We start from the raw sequence: 16,770 nt of genomic DNA, 5'->3' as shown, positions 1-16,770 counted from the left end.
ATGTAAAATTGTCAGCAAGGCTCTTCAAAAATTTATTTGACCTCTCTCTTTCTTAATGGACCGTATTCTCAGAAGATATCTGGGTAGCTGAATCGCTCATTATTATGACATCCCATTTCTTTGAAAACATAATTTTTTTCAGGAAGTCATCATCAAGGTCTTCTTTCTGGCTAGTTATCCTCACAGCTATTGCTTCCTCCCCCTTTTATTTTTACCCCAATACTCTAATCTGACCTTGCCCTCTCACTTGCATGGATTTCTTTGTGGATGTAAAGTTCTTTAACTTATAACACCACTTTAACTTTCCTGTTTTGCCTGTACTTCTTGAATACGTTGTATCTTTTGATTATAGTGGACCTCCTTATCTGTGAATTTGAACCTGAGAATTTGACCCAATGCAGATCCCAACACATGTCAGGAGGGCTTCACTGTAGCTTCCAGATGTGAGCAGCAGAGTCTTCTGGAAGTGTCTGGGAGGTGGTCTGGCAGGGTAGGCCACCTCAGAAGACCCCTTGGAGGCCTTAGAAAGGGAAGGGGTGTATTGGAGAAAGGGGTTTATTGTCCTGCAAAAATGGACTGTTGAACCCATGTTGATATAATATCTTTGGTTGCACTTGGAAAGACAGGTGAAGAGAAAGGGTAGGAAGAAATGGGAGCCCTGAGATTATAAATCCTGGGTGCTAGCAGGCTTAGTGGTCATTGGGTTGCAGTTGGAATGGTTTTATGCAGGTTAAATATACTACTGACTAGTAGCAAGACAATAAGGAGGTGAGGGAAGAAATACACAAAGGTCTAGTGACTCAGATTTTCATAGATTTTTCACACAGAAATCTGTGGGATCCTTTGCAGAGTGTACTCATCAAGATATCATTCTTTGTTAGTTGGTGACCCACTACATTTGTCTTTACACTTGACTGATGGTGGCTAATTCACGAGGTTTATTGGTTCATTAAAATGTCTCCCTTATTGAATTTAGACATGGGTCTTGAGAGCAGTTTAGAGTTGGGGATCCTTCTTTTGTTTTGTTAAAATGTCTTGTTCCTAGAATCAGGATCCCATAGAAGGTGACTGTTGTCAGTTAAATTTGCTGCTCTAGCAGGATGGGGTTGCTTCAGTAAATTTTTGAAGCAGGCAATGCTTTATCAAAGCCTGAACAAGTGTGTGTATGGGGGATATTGTTGACTTTCTTCTTGACCTGTGAATCTGAGGCAACTTGCCATCAGTCCAGGAAACTATTACATTACTGGACTGATCATGCTTCTTTGACAGATGAATATCAGCACAGAGTACTCATACATATGTACTTGCACATGTAATTGCACATGTTTTTTATATTCTAAATCCCTTTCATATGTACAGGTTAGATCCCAGGGGTCTGTATATAAGTTGAAACATACCTAGGTCATAACTTCTGGTTTTTGCTTACCCAGCACTATTGTGTCTATATAGAAACACCGTAAAAAAAAGGAACCGCCAACTCAAAAGCACCAGTGCAGCCATACATAACTCAGATGTCTGTAACTCAGGGAGCCAGTTTATAAAAAGCGATTAAAAGACTATGCTTGTGATACAACAGCTGAGCAGCAGTGCCTCCATGAGATAAGTTAGACTGGGAGTGAGTATCAAAGCTAATTGCAGAGTGAGATCTTGGTAACACGTGTTCGAACAAAACAACCTTACTCATTGGCCTTATCCCACATCCAACAGATCATAATGTGTTGGATTGGGAAAGACTTGATAAGTGAATGCATCCCCTGGTATACTCTGAAAAATTTAGAGCTTCTTAATTTGTTACACTTCCATTTCATGTGAACTGGGAAATGGCTGTTTAAGCAAAGTCCACAAATGAAGCTAATGAACTATTATTTGATCTTGGTTTAACATCCGGATTTGTGTAGTTCACTTAAACAGCTATTTTCTGGTTTGGATATAATTGGAAATTATGACTTAATAAAGCAGGAAATTCACACATTTAAGTGGAGTGTATAGAGGGGAGGGTGATATCCGTGTGGCTTTCTTATGTCTTTTGCAGTGACTTGTGGAATTATCTGAACTAGGTCTCTGCACCTGTGTGGTGAATACGGTTGCTGCAATACTGTATTCTGATTTCTGATACATTTAGAACAAGACTGCAACTATTTCTTGTTTATTAGTGTAAGAGTCTTAATTTGTAAGGGAATATTTGAACTTTAATGACCTATATTTTCTATCAGTTTTTCCCAATTTCTCACTATACCTCTAAGTTATGAACTCACAGGTTCATATCTAGCTCTGGACTACACTGGTTAAAAACTTGGAAGTTCTCAAGTTGATTTGTTTTCTACTCTGACTCATTATGTTCAGCTTTGGAAAGCAATTAACACTGCTGGAAAGGGCTTCCAGATTTTTATAGTTGTCCCTTGGTATCCACAGGGGATTTGTTCACGAAACCCCCCCCCCCCACCATGGATACTCAAATCCACAGATGCTGAAGCCCCATAAAAGAAAAAGAAAAATAGCATTCCTTACCTGTGGGATCCCTGCTGATGCACTGCATAACAGTTTCTGGCACTCCTAGAAGCCACTTCCTGGTTGTACCAATCCCGTTCTTTGGCCCTTAGGTATCCCAGAATGCATTGTGGAAGTGTTTAGAAGTATCTCCATGATGCATTCTGGGATGGTTCCGTTAGTGATTTCTGGGAGTGACTAAGAAGTGACTTCTGAGAGTGTGTTGAGTGGCTTTCTGAAGCACAGTTCTGGGAGTCACCCAGAAGTGTTTCCAGGAATGCTTTGAGGCCTGCAAGCCCTCGCTGGGCACTAGACCTCTCCTGACAGCTTGAATAAGTCATGCTGGGAAAGAACCAGAGGGTAGACAGCTGATCTCACAGTCCAAAGGACTCTGTTCACGTTGTCAGGTTGTATAAGCTGTAAAGAATCCCACAACACGGTATGGGCAGAGGCGTAAAGTACATCAAGAGATACCTTTAACATGTAGTAAGTCTTGATGGATACAAGTGATTTTATCTGCAAAACATTTCACAAAATCATTGCATTGACAAGGGAGTAATCTTCTTGACCACCAGTAGAGGGAAGATGTAACAAACCCCTCACTTTGCAAAACTGCTTAGCTGGGCAACATTCTGCCAACACAGCAGTGGCATAGAAGTAAGATTGCTTCACTGCCATCATTACTACAGAGTAGGCTCTAAAATGAACTCTGGTCTGTGTTTGGTTGGTTTTATCCTTTCTCCAATTGCTCAAGACATCTACCATGGAGCTGCCCAGGCTCTATGGCAGCGTTTTTCAACTGCTGTGCCACAGCTCACTGGTGTGCCACGAAGCTTCGCTTTCTCAGGTGTGCTGCGGGATCAGAGGAGGCAGGCAGCAGCCATGTGCCGGCCTGCAGGAGAAGCGGTGGCTTTGAGCCTCATGGGGCAGGCAGCACAAGGAAGGGAGCAGCCAGCAGCTGGTTGCAGCTGCTTTGCATCCCACACAGCAGCTGAAGAGTCCACTTGGAGCTTGCCCCTGCTACTGAGCACAACTAAGTCTGCAACCTTATCCTCACTTTCCTGGGAGTAAGCCCCTTTGGCTATTATGGGGCTTACTTCTGAGTAGACATGCATAGGGTTCGGCACGAAGGCGCTTGTTGCCTTCCTGTGTGCTGATTGGGCAGCCAGAGGACCCAGGAGGTGGGAGCTGTGGAGTGAGTGCGAAGAGCGGACAGAAGTGGGCAAGCAGGTACATAGCAAGTGAGTCTGCTGCGGCCCTCAACCTAAGGACTGGTTGACTCAAAAGCGTCCTTGAAAGTTCCTATTCCTTGCTAGTTTGCCTGCAACTCCCCAAAGGGACCCTCCTGCACCCTGGGGCTTTTAGAGGAAGGGCGCTGGGCCACAATCCTATCAAGACTTACCTGGGAGTAAGTCCATTGATTATAAAGGAGCTTACTTCTGAGTAGGCATGGATAGGATTGGTCTCTGAGTAGGCATGCATAGGATTGAGGAGTAAAGGAGCTTACATCTGAGTAGGCGTGCATAGGGTTGGGCTCTGGGGCTGCAATCCTATCCACACGTTCCTGGGAGTAAGCCCCATTGATTATAATGGGGCTTACTTCTGAGCAAGCCTGCATAGGATTGGGTTCTGGGGCTGCAATCCCATCCACACATTTCTGGGAGTAAGCCCTATTGACTATAATGGGCTTACTTCTGAGTAGGCATGCATAGGATTGGGCTTTTGGTCACGCTCTTTTTTTCTCAAATACTCAAGCAGGCAATTTGCACTTCTCTCTCCTCTTCTCCTGCACCCCACTCCCTTCCCTAGGCATATTCCCCACCCCAATCTCACAATCCCAGTTAGCAACTCTTACTGTCCCTCCCCTCACTTGTTCGCACCTTCCAAAGATACAGAATCACTTGCCTCACATTCTCTTTCTCCCCCACCCCCAGTTTAATCCTGCACTTGTTTCAATCATGTTTCCTCACTGCCCCTCACCCAACATTTCTCCATTATTTGATCAATCTGCCCTGGCACTTTCTGGCACTTTTGATAAGAATTTGAACATCTTACTTAAGCATTTTGCCTCCTTTTCAAAAACCACATATACTTCCCTCTCCAAGCTTCTTATGAATTTTTTTGGTCATGTAATGATTTAATTGTATTAATTTTATTAATTCAAGATTAATTGTAACATAGTAATTTAATGTAAGTAAAAAAACTGGTAGTGTGCCTTGACAATTTTAGTGCCTTGTCAGTGTGCTGTGAGCTGAAAAAGGTTGAAAATGGCTGCTCTGTGGCATAGTAGAGATCGGGCAAGTGCGATCTGATCTACAGCCCAGCTTTTTCCTCATTCCAGAGACTAACCATAAGAACATAAGAACAGCCCCACTGGATCAGGCCATAGGCCTATCTAGTCCAGCTTCCTGTATCTCACAGTGGCCCACCAAATGCCCCAGGGAGCACACCAGATAACAAGAGACCTCATCCTGGTGCCCTCCCTTGCAACTGACATAGCCAACTTCTAAAATCAGGAGGTTGTACGTGCACATCATGGCTTGTAACCCGTAATGGATTTTTCCTCCAGAAACTTGTCCAATCCCCTTTTGAAGGCGTCCAGGCCAGATGTCGTCACCACATCCTGCGGCAAGGAGTTCCACAGACCAACCACAAGCTGAGTAAAGAAATATTTTCTTTTGTCTGTTCTAACTTTCCCAACACTCAATTTTAGTGGATGTCCCCTGGTTCTGATGTTATGTGAGAGTGTAAAGAGCATCTCTCTATCCACTTTATCCTTCCCATGCATAATTTTTTATGTCTCAATAATGTCCTCTCTCAAGTGTCTGTTTCCTAGGCTGAAGAGTCCCAAGCGCCGTAGCCTTTCCTTATAAGGAAGGTGCCCCAGCCCAGTAATCATCTTAGTCGCTCTCTTTTGTACCTTTTCCATTTCCATTTTGTCTTTTTTAAGATGTGGCGACCAGAACTGGATGCAATACTCCAGGTGTGGCCTTACCATCGATTTTTACAACGGCATTACATTATTAGCTGTTGTTTTCAATACCTTTTCTAATGATCCCAAGCATAGACTTGGCCTTCTTTACTGCCAACGCACATTGGGTTGACACTTTCATCGACTTGTCCACCACCACCCCAAGATTTCTCTCCTGGTCTGTCACAGACAGATGAGAACCAAGGCAGCATCTGATTGTTTTAGCTGTTTGTTTTAGCATTGTGTAACTAGTGTGTGTTTGCGTGTCAGGTCTTTGTTCTCTGAAAAATGCCTTATTGATATTTAACCTTAATCTCATCCTTGAATAAATCTTTGTATATTTAGAATCCTACATCTGCCCTGAGTACAAAGAAAACAGATTGATCTAGGTCCAGTCTAAGCCACTCAGCCTACTATTTTATAAGAACTGGTGTCTTAAGGCTTGGATTTGTATGTCTCAATCATGTCCCCCCTCATGCACCTCTTTTCTAGACTGAATATGTCCAGTCACAAAAGTTTTCAACTGGAACTGAAGCAGTTTATATGAGCCTTACTGAATTTGACTGTCAGGCATATCCTCTTGGAACTGATCAAGTCAACTCATTTTTTACACTTTTTTCAACCAGTGAAACCAGCACACTTGTTTCATTGCTTCTTCAGCTGAATGTCTGCAACCACAGTAATTACCATAGATATTCAAATTTTACTCAATACTCAAATAGTACAAAATTTTTGCCAAGTAATGAAGCTCTAATTGTCACTTCACCTTATCTCCAGGTCAATCAGAGGGCAGAGCCTTCCAACACTGAATAGTTCTTGCTAAAGCAGGCTAATTTGTTTCTATAGCAGCAGGGCCAAAGGAGGCAGGCAGCAGGCAGCAGCACAGGAGAAGCACTGGAGCAGCAGGGGAGAAGAGGCTGCTTTGGCTGGTCTCCTGCTGTGAGCAAGAGGAAGGCTTCAGCCCAATCTTCCTTTACCTGGGAATAAGCCCTGTTGACTATTATGTCTGCAACCTGATCCACAGCATCTCCTGCTGTGAGCAAGAGGAAGGCTGCAACCAGATCCTCCTTTACCTGGGAGTAAGCCCTGTTGACTTTTATGGGGCTTACTTCTGAGTAGACATGCCTAGGATTGGGTATCCTCCTTTGTCTGCCCTGCCTGCTGACTGGGCAACCAGAAAAGCCTGGAGGAGATCTGGGCAGAATGAGAGCAAGGGAGCGGGGGGGGGGGGGGGAAGGCAAGCAGGTAGGAAGCTGAGGCTACCAGCCTAAGAATGGGCTGGCTGAAGTCCATTTTCCTTGCCACAGTTGCCTGCAGCTCCCCAAAACAACTGTCCCTGCCTCACCTTTGCCTTTCAGAGGAGGGGCGTTGGGCCACAAACCTATCCACACTTTCCTGGGAGTAAGCCCCATTCACTGTAATGGAACTTACTTCTGACATGCCTGAGCTGGGCTGGACTCTCAAGTTCCTCTCCTAGCCCCACTTTCCTGGGAGTAAGCTGCATTGACTATAGACATGGCTGGGCTGGGCTCTCAGGTTCCTCTCCAACCCCACTTTCCTGGGAGTAAGCTCCATTGACTATAATGGGACTTACTTCTGTGTAGACATGCCTAGGATTGGGCTTTTATTCTGAAATACGGGAGCAGGCAATGGGGGAGAATGTGAGGCAAATGATTCTGGACCTTTGGAAGGTGTGGATCAGTGAGGGGAGGGACAGTAGGAGAGGTGCTAACTGCAATTATGAGATGGGGGAATGTGCCTGAGGGAGGGGGTGAGGTGGGGGAGAGAAGGAGAGAGAAGTGCCAATTGTCTGCTCCTGTATTTGAGAAAAAAGAGTGCAACCAAAAGCCCAATCCTAGGCCTGTCTACTCCGAAGTAAGTCCCACAGGCACATCCTCCCTAGTCTTTGGCTGCAATCCTAACCACACTTTCCTGAGAGTAAGCCCCATTGAACAAAATGGGACTTACTTCTGTGTAGACCTGGTTAGGATTGTGCCCTTTGTCATGTAATGATTTCATTGTATTAATTATATTAATTTAAAATTAATTGTAATATAGTAATTAAATGTAAGTAAAAAACTGGGAGTGTGTCTTGACAATTTTAGTGCCTTGACAGTGTGCTGTGAGCTGAAAAAGGTTGAAAATGGCTGTTCTGTAGTAACTTTCCTGGGAAATTCTAGCCAAGGTTAACTTTTTATTCTCCTCCGTTCCCTTTTGCTGCTGCAACCTGGTTCCTTTTTGTATATGCATGCATTTGGCAGAAGTCTTTTTTCCCCCCAACACTAGGATGAGATCCTCCTTTCCATCAGAAATTCGATTCAGGATACATTCAATTCAGGCTACAATTCAATGCACTTTTACTTAAGAATAACACCCATGGAAAGCAGAGGGTCTACTTCTGAGTAAAAAGGTTTGCAAATTTATGCAACTGCATCTCTCTGCTGTGAATTGAGTTGCACGCTCTATGTTATGTCTTATGGGTTGTATGTTATATGTAGAGCTTCTGGTATAAAATGCCTAACATCTTAAAGGTGGATTTGATTTATGATTCTCCTGCAGGGGTTCCCAACCTTTTTCACTTGCGTATCCCTTGGCAACCCATTTTCATAAATTGTACCCTTGCGATACAAGGACATCTGCAAGAGGGATCTGAAGGCCTTAGGAGTGGACCTCAACAGGTGGGAAACCCTGGCCTCTGAGCGGCCCGCTTGGAGCCAGGCTGTGCAGCATGGCCTTTCCCAGTTTGAAGAGACACTTGGCCAACAGTCTGAGGCAAAGAGGCAAAGAAGGAAGGCCCATAGCCAGGGAGACAGACCAGGAACAGACTGCACTTGCTCCTGGTGTGGAAGGGATTGTCACTCCCGAATCGGCCTTTTCAGCCGCACTAGACGCACTAGCCGCACTAGCCGCTGTTCCAGAACCACCACTAGACGCTGTTCCAGAACCACCACTAGACACTGTTCCAGAACCACCATTCAGAGCACGATACTAGCCGCACTAGCTGCAGTAGACGCTGTTCCAGAACCACCACTAGACGCTGTTCCAGAACCACCACTAGACACTGTTCCAGAACCACCATTCAGAGCACGATACCATAGTCTTTTGAGACTGAAGGTTGCCAACAACCCTTCATATTAGCAAAATGTTTGTAATAATACAAGCCCTCATCTCCTGTATACGAAAGCCCAGACTTCATGTATTTCAGTGTATTTCACATGTATTTCACAGTGTTTCCTCTTTTTATCTGATTTATTTGATTTATAATCACTCTTGCAACAACTACTGTGGCATCTCTCTCCTTAGCGTTGTAGGAAAGTTGTTTGCCCGAGTTGCACTAAAGAGGCTCCAGGTACTTGCAGAGAGCGTCTATCCAGAATCACAGTGCGGATTCCGAGCCAACAGGTCCACCACTGATATGGTATTCTCCCTTAGACAACTGCAGGAGAAATGCAGGGAACAACGACAGCCACTCTTTATAGCCTCCATAGATCTCACAAAGGCCTTTGACCTGGTCAGCAGGGACGGCCTCTTCAAGATTCTCCACAAGATCGGATGTCCACCCAGGCTCCTCACCATCATCAGATCCTTCCACAAGGACATGAAGGGCACTGTTTTCTTCGATGGCTCCACATCAGACCCCTTTGACATCCAAAGCGGTGTGAAGCAGGGCTGTGTTCTTGCACCAACCTTGTTTGGGATTTTCTTCGCTGTCCTGTTGAAGCAGTCTTTTGGAACTGCAACAGAAGGCATCTATCTCCAGACCAGATCAGACGGAAAGCTCTTCAACCTCTCCAGACTGAGAGCAAAGTCCAAAGTTCAGCTGAAATGTCTTCGTGACTTCCTTTGCCTACGATGCAGCTGTCACTACCCACTCTGCCAAAGATCTCCAGCAGCTCATGGATCGTTTTAGCAAGGCCTGCCAAGATTTTGGGCTGACGATCAGCCTAAAGAAAACACAGGTCATGGTTCAGGATGTGGACTCACCTCCCTGCATTACAATCTCTGCACATGAACTGGAGGTTGTCCATGACTTTGTGCACCTTGGATCAACGATCTCCGACACTCTTTCTCTCAATACCGAGCTAAACAAACGCTTCAGTAAAGCAGCTACCACGTTTTCCAGACTCACAAAGAGAGTCTGGTCCAACCAGAAACTGACGGAACATACCAAGATCCAGGTCTACAGAGCTTGCGTCCTGAGTACACTTCTGTACTGCAGCGAGTCATGGACTCTCTGCCCACAACAGGAGAGGAAACTGAACGCTTTCCACATGCGCTGCCTCCGGTGCATTCTCGGCATCACCTGGCAGGACAAAGTTCCTAACAACACAGTCCTGGAACATGCTGGAATCCCTAGCATGTATGCACTGCTGAAACAGAGACGCCTGCGTTGGCTCGGTCATGTCGTGAGAATGGATGATGGCCGGATCCCAAAGGATCTCCTCTATGGAGAACTTGTGCAAGGAAAGCGCCCTACAGGTAGACCACAGCTGCGATACAAGGACATCTGTAAGAGGGATCTGAAGGCCTTAGGGATGGACCTCAACAAGTGGGAAACCCTGGCCTCTGAGCAGTCCGCTCGGAGGCAGGCTGTGCAGCATGGCCTTTCCCAGTTTGAAGAGACACTTGGCCAGCAGTCTGAGGCAAAGAGGCAAAGAAGGAAGGCCCATAGCCAGGGAGACAGACCAGGAACAGACTGCACTTGCTCCTGGTGTGGAAGGGATTGTCACTCCCGGATTGGTCTTTTCAGCCACACTAGATGCTGTGCCAGAACCACCTTTCAGAGCGTGATACCATAGTCTTTCGAGACTGAAGGTTGCCAATACAAAAAATCACTCTTCCCTGAATTAAATCCCATTGCCAGAACAATCTCTGGTGAAAACCCCAAGTGTCTCAGCTTTGTGTGTACTGCCTTGAGCCGGGTAGATTGAAAATTATCAATTAAAACCAAAGATGTTAGGCCTTGGGTGTTAAAACGTAGATTGAGCTACAAATACATGGGTGCTAAGGCAATCCTGGCCTCGACCTTTAACAGGCCGGAATCAAGACATAAGCTTGCATTAGACACATAGCTGGACACTTGAAATATAGATCTTAAAAATTTGGATTGGACACGTTCAAGTGAGACAAAGGAAGAAGAGGAGGGACCAAGAATTATTCCATACAAAAGTTGGGGCAAGACCTGGGCAAGATATAATCTAATTGCTGCTGGAATATAATGGCCACCTTTAACATGAAAGAACTTAGTTATTGCACTTGCAGACTTCTGGCCAGCCACAGCCACAGATTTGTGATGAGCAGTTCTAGTTCCAGTGGAGTGCAGCGTTACACCCAGATATTTATAGGAACTCACCTCTCTATCTTATGGCCATTAATACTCCAGAGCCTGCACTTAGGTCTCTTGCCAAAGGATATAATTTTGGTTTTCTGATAATTAATGACCATCTGGTTTTCTTCACAGAAAAGACTAAAACTATTAAGGGCCCTTCTAAGTCCCACTGGGGTCCTTGAAAGGATAACTGTATCGTCCACGTACAGTAAGACAGATATCTTACGGTTAGCTAAAGCTGGAGGGTGGAAATCAGCTCAGGTGGTCTACCAAGCTATTTACATAGATGTTAAATAAAAGGGGGCAAGAACACAACCCTGCTTTATACCCTTATAAGTTGGAATGGCATTTGAAAGATGTCCATACCTGGAGCATCTCATCTTAAGTGATGTGTTGGAATATAAAGCACGGATTAGAAATAATAATCAGTGATCAATGGACAAACCCTCTAGCTTCTCCCACAGTTTGACTCTAGAAATAGAGTCAAAAGCAGATTTTAAATCAATAAATGCTGCATAGAGGGAACCAGAGTATTTCTCCATCAGATGCTGCACTATTGTGTGTCCATTTGTGGCCCTGCCCTCCCTGAAATCAGCCTGTTCCTCTGCAATTAAGTTTTCTTGATCAGCCCAACATTTAAGCTTCTCTAGAAGATGGCCAGCGTAAAGGTTGCTGATAATACTCACCTAATAATAGGTGGTAGTTGGCAGGGTCCTCCCTCTTACCCTTCTTGAAGATTGGGACTATGACAGCCTGCCTCCAGCCATCAGGAATGCATCCTGTGGAGTCAATTATGGTAAATAAAGAGGCTAAACATAGAGCCCACCAATCCACACAGTTTTTAATCAATTCAGAAGGGATGTTATCAATGCCAGAGGCTTTGCCTCTTTTGAGTTGATTGATTAATGAAATAACTTCATCTTTGGGAACTGGAGGCCATTGGGGCATATCATTAAACTCATACAAATCGGCTTTACAATAAGAATCAGCATACGGCTCATAAAAATAATGCTCCCAAGTACTAGCTGGAATAAGGGAATCTAGAGGAGAGAATTCTTTGAAGGAAAAATCGGAAATCAATTTCCAGAAATGGGCTTGATTTTTCTCCTTAGCTGCATGAATGAGCTGCGCCCCTGATGCCTGAACATCTGCTTTCCTCTTCTTGGTCACTATATTCTTATAGGATTTCTTAAGGGCCAAAATATGTTGGCAAAAAGAAGGAGTATCAAAACCAGGGACAGTGTGATAAGTCTGGTAGGCAGAAGTAAATGCCTGCTCAGCTTGAATACATTCTTCATCAAACCACCTTTTAGACCAGCAGTTTTCAACCGCTGTGAAGTGGCACACTGGTGTGCCACGAGGCTGCCTCAGGTGTGCCGCGGGATGAGACGAGGCAGGCAGCAGCTGCGTGCCCGCGTGCAGGAGAAGCGGCTGCTTTGAGCCTCCCGTGGCAGGCAGCACATAAGAACAGCCCCACTGGATCAGGCCATAGGCCCATCTAGTCCAGCTTCCTGTATCTCACAGCAGCCCACCAAATGCCCCAGGGAGCACACCAGATAACAAGAGACCTGCAAGGCTTCCTGGGAATTGTAGTTAAGAACATAAGAACAGCCCCACTGGATCAGGCCATAGGCCCATCTAGTCCAGCTTCCTGTATCTCACAGCGGCCCACCAAATGCCCCAGGGAGCACACCAGATAACAAGAGACCTGCATCCTGGTGCTCTCCCTTGCATCTGGCATTTTGACATAGCCCATTTCTAAAATCAGGAGGTTGCGCATACACATCATGGCTTGTACCCCATAATGGATTTTTCCTCCAGAAACTTGTCCAGTTCCCTTTTAAAGGCGTCCAGGCCAGATGCCGTCACCACATCCTGTGGCAAGGAGTTACACAGAAATATCAGACCACACGCTGAGTAAAGAAATATTTTCTCTTGTCTGTTCTAACTCTCCCAACACTCAATTTTAGTGGATGTCCCCTGGTTCTGGAGTTATGTGAGAGTGTAAAGAGCATCTCTCTATCCACTCTGTCCTTCCCGTGCATAATTTTGTATGTCTCAATCATGTCCCCCCTCAGGCGCCTCTTTTCTGGGCTGAAGAGGCCCAAACGCCATAGCCTTTCCTCATAAGGAAGGTGCCCCAGCACAAGCAAGGAAGCAGCCAGGGAAGGGGCTGGTCACATGCAGCAGCTGAAGAGTCTGCTTGGAGCTTGCTCCTGCTACTGAGCAAGACTTAGGCTGCAACCTGATCCTCACTTTCCAGGGAGTAAGCCCCTTTGGCGACTATGGGGCTTACTTCTGAGTAGACATGCATAGGGTTGGGCACGAAGGAGGTTGTTGCCTGCCTTCATGCTGATTGGCAAACAAGAGAAGTCTAGAGGAGCCAGGAGGTGGGAGCTTCGGAGTGAGTGAGAAAAGGGAGCCAGAAGCAGGTACATAGCGAGCGAGTCTGCTGAGGCCCCCAACCTCAGGTTTCAGGGTCCCTGAAAGTCCCTTTTCCTTGCCAGTTTTCCTGCAACTCCCCAAAGCGACCCTCCCTGCACTTTGGGGCTTTTAGAGGAAGGGTGCTGGGCCACAATCCTATCTACACTTTCTTGGGAGTAATTGACTATAATGGGACTTACTTCTGAGCAGGCATACATAGGATTGGGCTCTTGGGATGCTATCCCAGCCACACTTTCCTGGAAGTAAGCCCCATTGACTATAATGGGGCTTACTTCTGAGCAGGCATGAATAGGATTGGGCTCCGGGGATGCTATCCCATTCACACTTTCCTGGAAACCCCATTGACGTTAATGGGGCTTTTTTCTGAGCAGGCATGCTTAGAATTGGGCTCTGGGGGGTGCTATCCCATCCACACTTACCTGGGAGTAAGCCCCATTGACTGTAATGGGGCTTACTTCTGAGCAGGCATGCATAGAATTGGGCTCTGGGGTTGCTATCCCATCCACACTTTCCCGGGAGTAAGCTCCATTGACTTTAATGGGGCTTACTTCTGAGCAGGCATGCAGAGGCTTCAGCTCTGGGGGTGCTACCCATTCAGACTTACCTGGGAGTAAGCCCCATTGAGCAGGCATGCCTAGGATTGGGCTTTTGGTTGCACTCTTTTTTCTCAAATACAGGAGCAGACAATTGGCATTTCTCCTCTTCTCCCCCACCTCACCCCCTTGCCCAGGAATATTTCCCCCTCCCCCAAATCTTGCAATCATAGTTAGCAACTCTCTTACTGTCCCTCCCCTCACTTGTCAGCCCCTTCCAAAGATACAGAATCACTGCCTCACATTCTCTCTCTCTCCCCCACCCCGTTTAATCCTGCACTTGTTTCAATCATGTCTCCTCAGTGCCCCCACCCACATTCTCCACTATGTGATCAACCTGCCCTGTCTTTGCCAACAATTTCTGCCACTTTTGATAAGAATTTGAACATAGAATTTTTCCTCCTTTTCAGAAACCGCATACACTTCCCTATCTATGCTTTGTGTCATTTTTTTTGTCATGTAATTGTATTAATTTTATTAATTCAAGATTAACTGTAATGTAGTAGTTTAATGTAAGTAAAAAACTGGTAGTGTGCCTTGACAATTTTAGTGCCTTGTCAGTGTGCCGTGAGCTGAAAAAGGTTGAAAATGACTGATCTACTGTACTTATCTCATGCATTGTAATATGTGATCACTGCAGATGTAATTTCTAACTGAAATTTTAAAAAAACTTAGCTGATTCAAACGGTTATTCTTACTGGGTTTATTTGTATATTTAAATGCTGTTTCTTGCACAAAATGATACCTAAAGGAGCTTACAATATCAGTTAATAACAATTTATGAGTCTCTTAATCTTTTGTGGAATATGATTGGGGTTTATAAAACATAGGTAAGTAGCTAGGTATTGTTCATCTTTTAATAATAATGGAACTAAATGTGATTGTTAGGTGATAGATGAAAGTACTCTTCCAAATACTCCTTCTTAATGTGAAGGCATCCATTTTTAAGCAAACAGTGTGTGAAATTTCCTACCATAAGGTGTGGTGATGAGCACTAGCTTAAAGGCTTTCAAAGAAAATTCGACAAATTAATGGAAAAAAGAATTATCAATGGCTATGAGTCATGATGGTGGTATGCTGTCCTCAGGTTCAGAGGCAGTATACCACTGAATTCTAGTTGGAGGGAAGCAGTAGCAGGAGAGCTGAGTGCCTTTATTCCTGTTTTTGAACTTCCCAAAGGCATCTTGTTGTTACTTTTTGTTGACAACCTTCAGTCTCGAAAGACTCTGGTATCGCGCTCTGGAAGGTGGTTCTGGAACAGCGTCTAGTGTGGCTGAAAAGGCCAATTCGGGAGTGACAATCCCTTCCACACCGGGAGCAAGTGCAGTCTGTCCCTGCTCTGTCTCCCTGGCTATGGGCCTTCCTTCTTTGCCTCTTTGCCTCAGTCTGTTGGCCAAGTGTCTCTTCAAACTGGAAGTGGCCATGCTGCACAGCCTGCCTCCAAGCATCTTGTTGACTACTGTGGTAAGTAGGATGTTGGATGGATAAACTTTGTGCCTTATTCAGTAGGGGTGTTTTTTATATACCTAATAATGACAAAATTTACAATCAAAATGCACATAAACAATTTAAGATACAATCTATGAACCATGTTGCATCCGTTTCAGTTGGCCAATACTTTATTTTTAGACAATGGGTATTAATTTAACACATACTTTGAATGCTTATTGATGGAAGGAATATTTGAAACACAGCTGTCAAATAGTCTCAATTTCTGGACATTGCCAGGATGTCAGATTCTAGACAAATGGGTTCAATAACTATTCCATATCTGAAAATATTTCCTTCACTTTGATGCCTCAGTATCGAGAGTAAACATGAAGTCACAATTCTTGGAGGACTCAATGAATTTGTAGTCAAGTTCTATGGACCACAAGGAAGTAAGTATGCATACCTTGCTTCTACCTCTTGCAATGCTATGGGTAAAAATAATTTATTAATTTGATAGAAAAGAGAAACTTGAAGGAAAGTATACGAGTTGTATTTTGACACCTTCCCAAATCATCCTGTTTGTTTAGTTAACAGACTTTTATTACTTATTTCTTGAAGTGATTTATATCCCTCCTTTCCCTCTAAGTCAGAGGTGTCCAAACGTCCTGGCAGGAAGGCCACATCATCCCTCTGACACTGTGTCAGCGGCCGGGAATTAATTTACATTTCAAATTTGAATAAATTTACATACATGAATATATTAGAGATGAATCATAAGAATGAATGAAGATCTTGCAATAGCTCCAGGCCTATAAAAGGCCTTGTGCAAAGGAAGGTCACCTTTTCCTTCACTACCACTGCTGCATCAGATGTGAAACAGCAAGCAGTGGACGGAGCCCTCGTCCCCCAGGTCACGTGAGAAGTCAAACAGTCACCCTCGTGTTGAGAGCAGTTGCGTCGGACCAGCACGGGCTCCAGCAAGTCTCCCAAGGGCCAGAGGCTCATCGGAGACTGGGGACTCCTTGCAGGTTGGATTGGGGTCCCCGAGGGTTGCAAGTGGCCCCCGGGCTGGGGTTTGGGCATCCCTGCTCTAAGTAAATGAAGGGCTCAGAACACTACCTCTCCTTCCTAACTACCCTTCCCTTCATATAGCATAATAACATAAGAAGAGCCCTGCTGCATCAGGCCAAAGACCCATGTAGTACAGCTTCTTGTATCTCACAGTGGCCCACCAAATGCTTCAGGGAGCACACAAGACAACAAACACAAACTGCGTCCTGGTGCCTTCCCCTGCATGAGTCCACGGAGCCTACCTCTAAAACCAAGAGCTTGGTCATACTTACCATGATTTGCAACCCGTGATGAATTTTTCCTTCAGAAATTTGTCCAATCTCTTAAAGATGCCATCACTTCTTCCTGTGGCAAGGAGTTCCACATACTAATTACATGCTGGGTAAAGAAATATTTTCTTTTGTGTGTCCTAACTCTTCCAACACTCAACTTTAGTGGATGTT

The 16,770-nt window shown here is 44.9% G+C and overlaps 1 protein-coding gene across 1 annotated transcript in view; it reads left to right on the top strand.

Annotated features, from left to right (window-relative positions):
• The window catches only part of UBE2H (ubiquitin conjugating enzyme E2 H), a 119,144-nt gene that overhangs the window by 14,276 nt on the left and 88,098 nt on the right, over positions 1–16,770 (top strand). Inside the window, exon 2 of the mRNA XM_066633776.1 lies at positions 15,629–15,705. Within this exon, the coding sequence (XP_066489873.1) occupies positions 15,629–15,705 (77 nt within the window). The remainder of the gene's footprint in view (positions 1–15,628; positions 15,706–16,770) is intronic.

The sequence above is a fragment of the Tiliqua scincoides genome, chromosome 7 (genome assembly GCF_035046505.1).
Source record: "Tiliqua scincoides isolate rTilSci1 chromosome 7, rTilSci1.hap2, whole genome shotgun sequence".
NCBI classification, from domain to species: domain Eukaryota; kingdom Metazoa; phylum Chordata; class Lepidosauria; order Squamata; family Scincidae; genus Tiliqua; species Tiliqua scincoides.
This window is presented reverse-complemented; position numbering and strand designations above follow the sequence as displayed.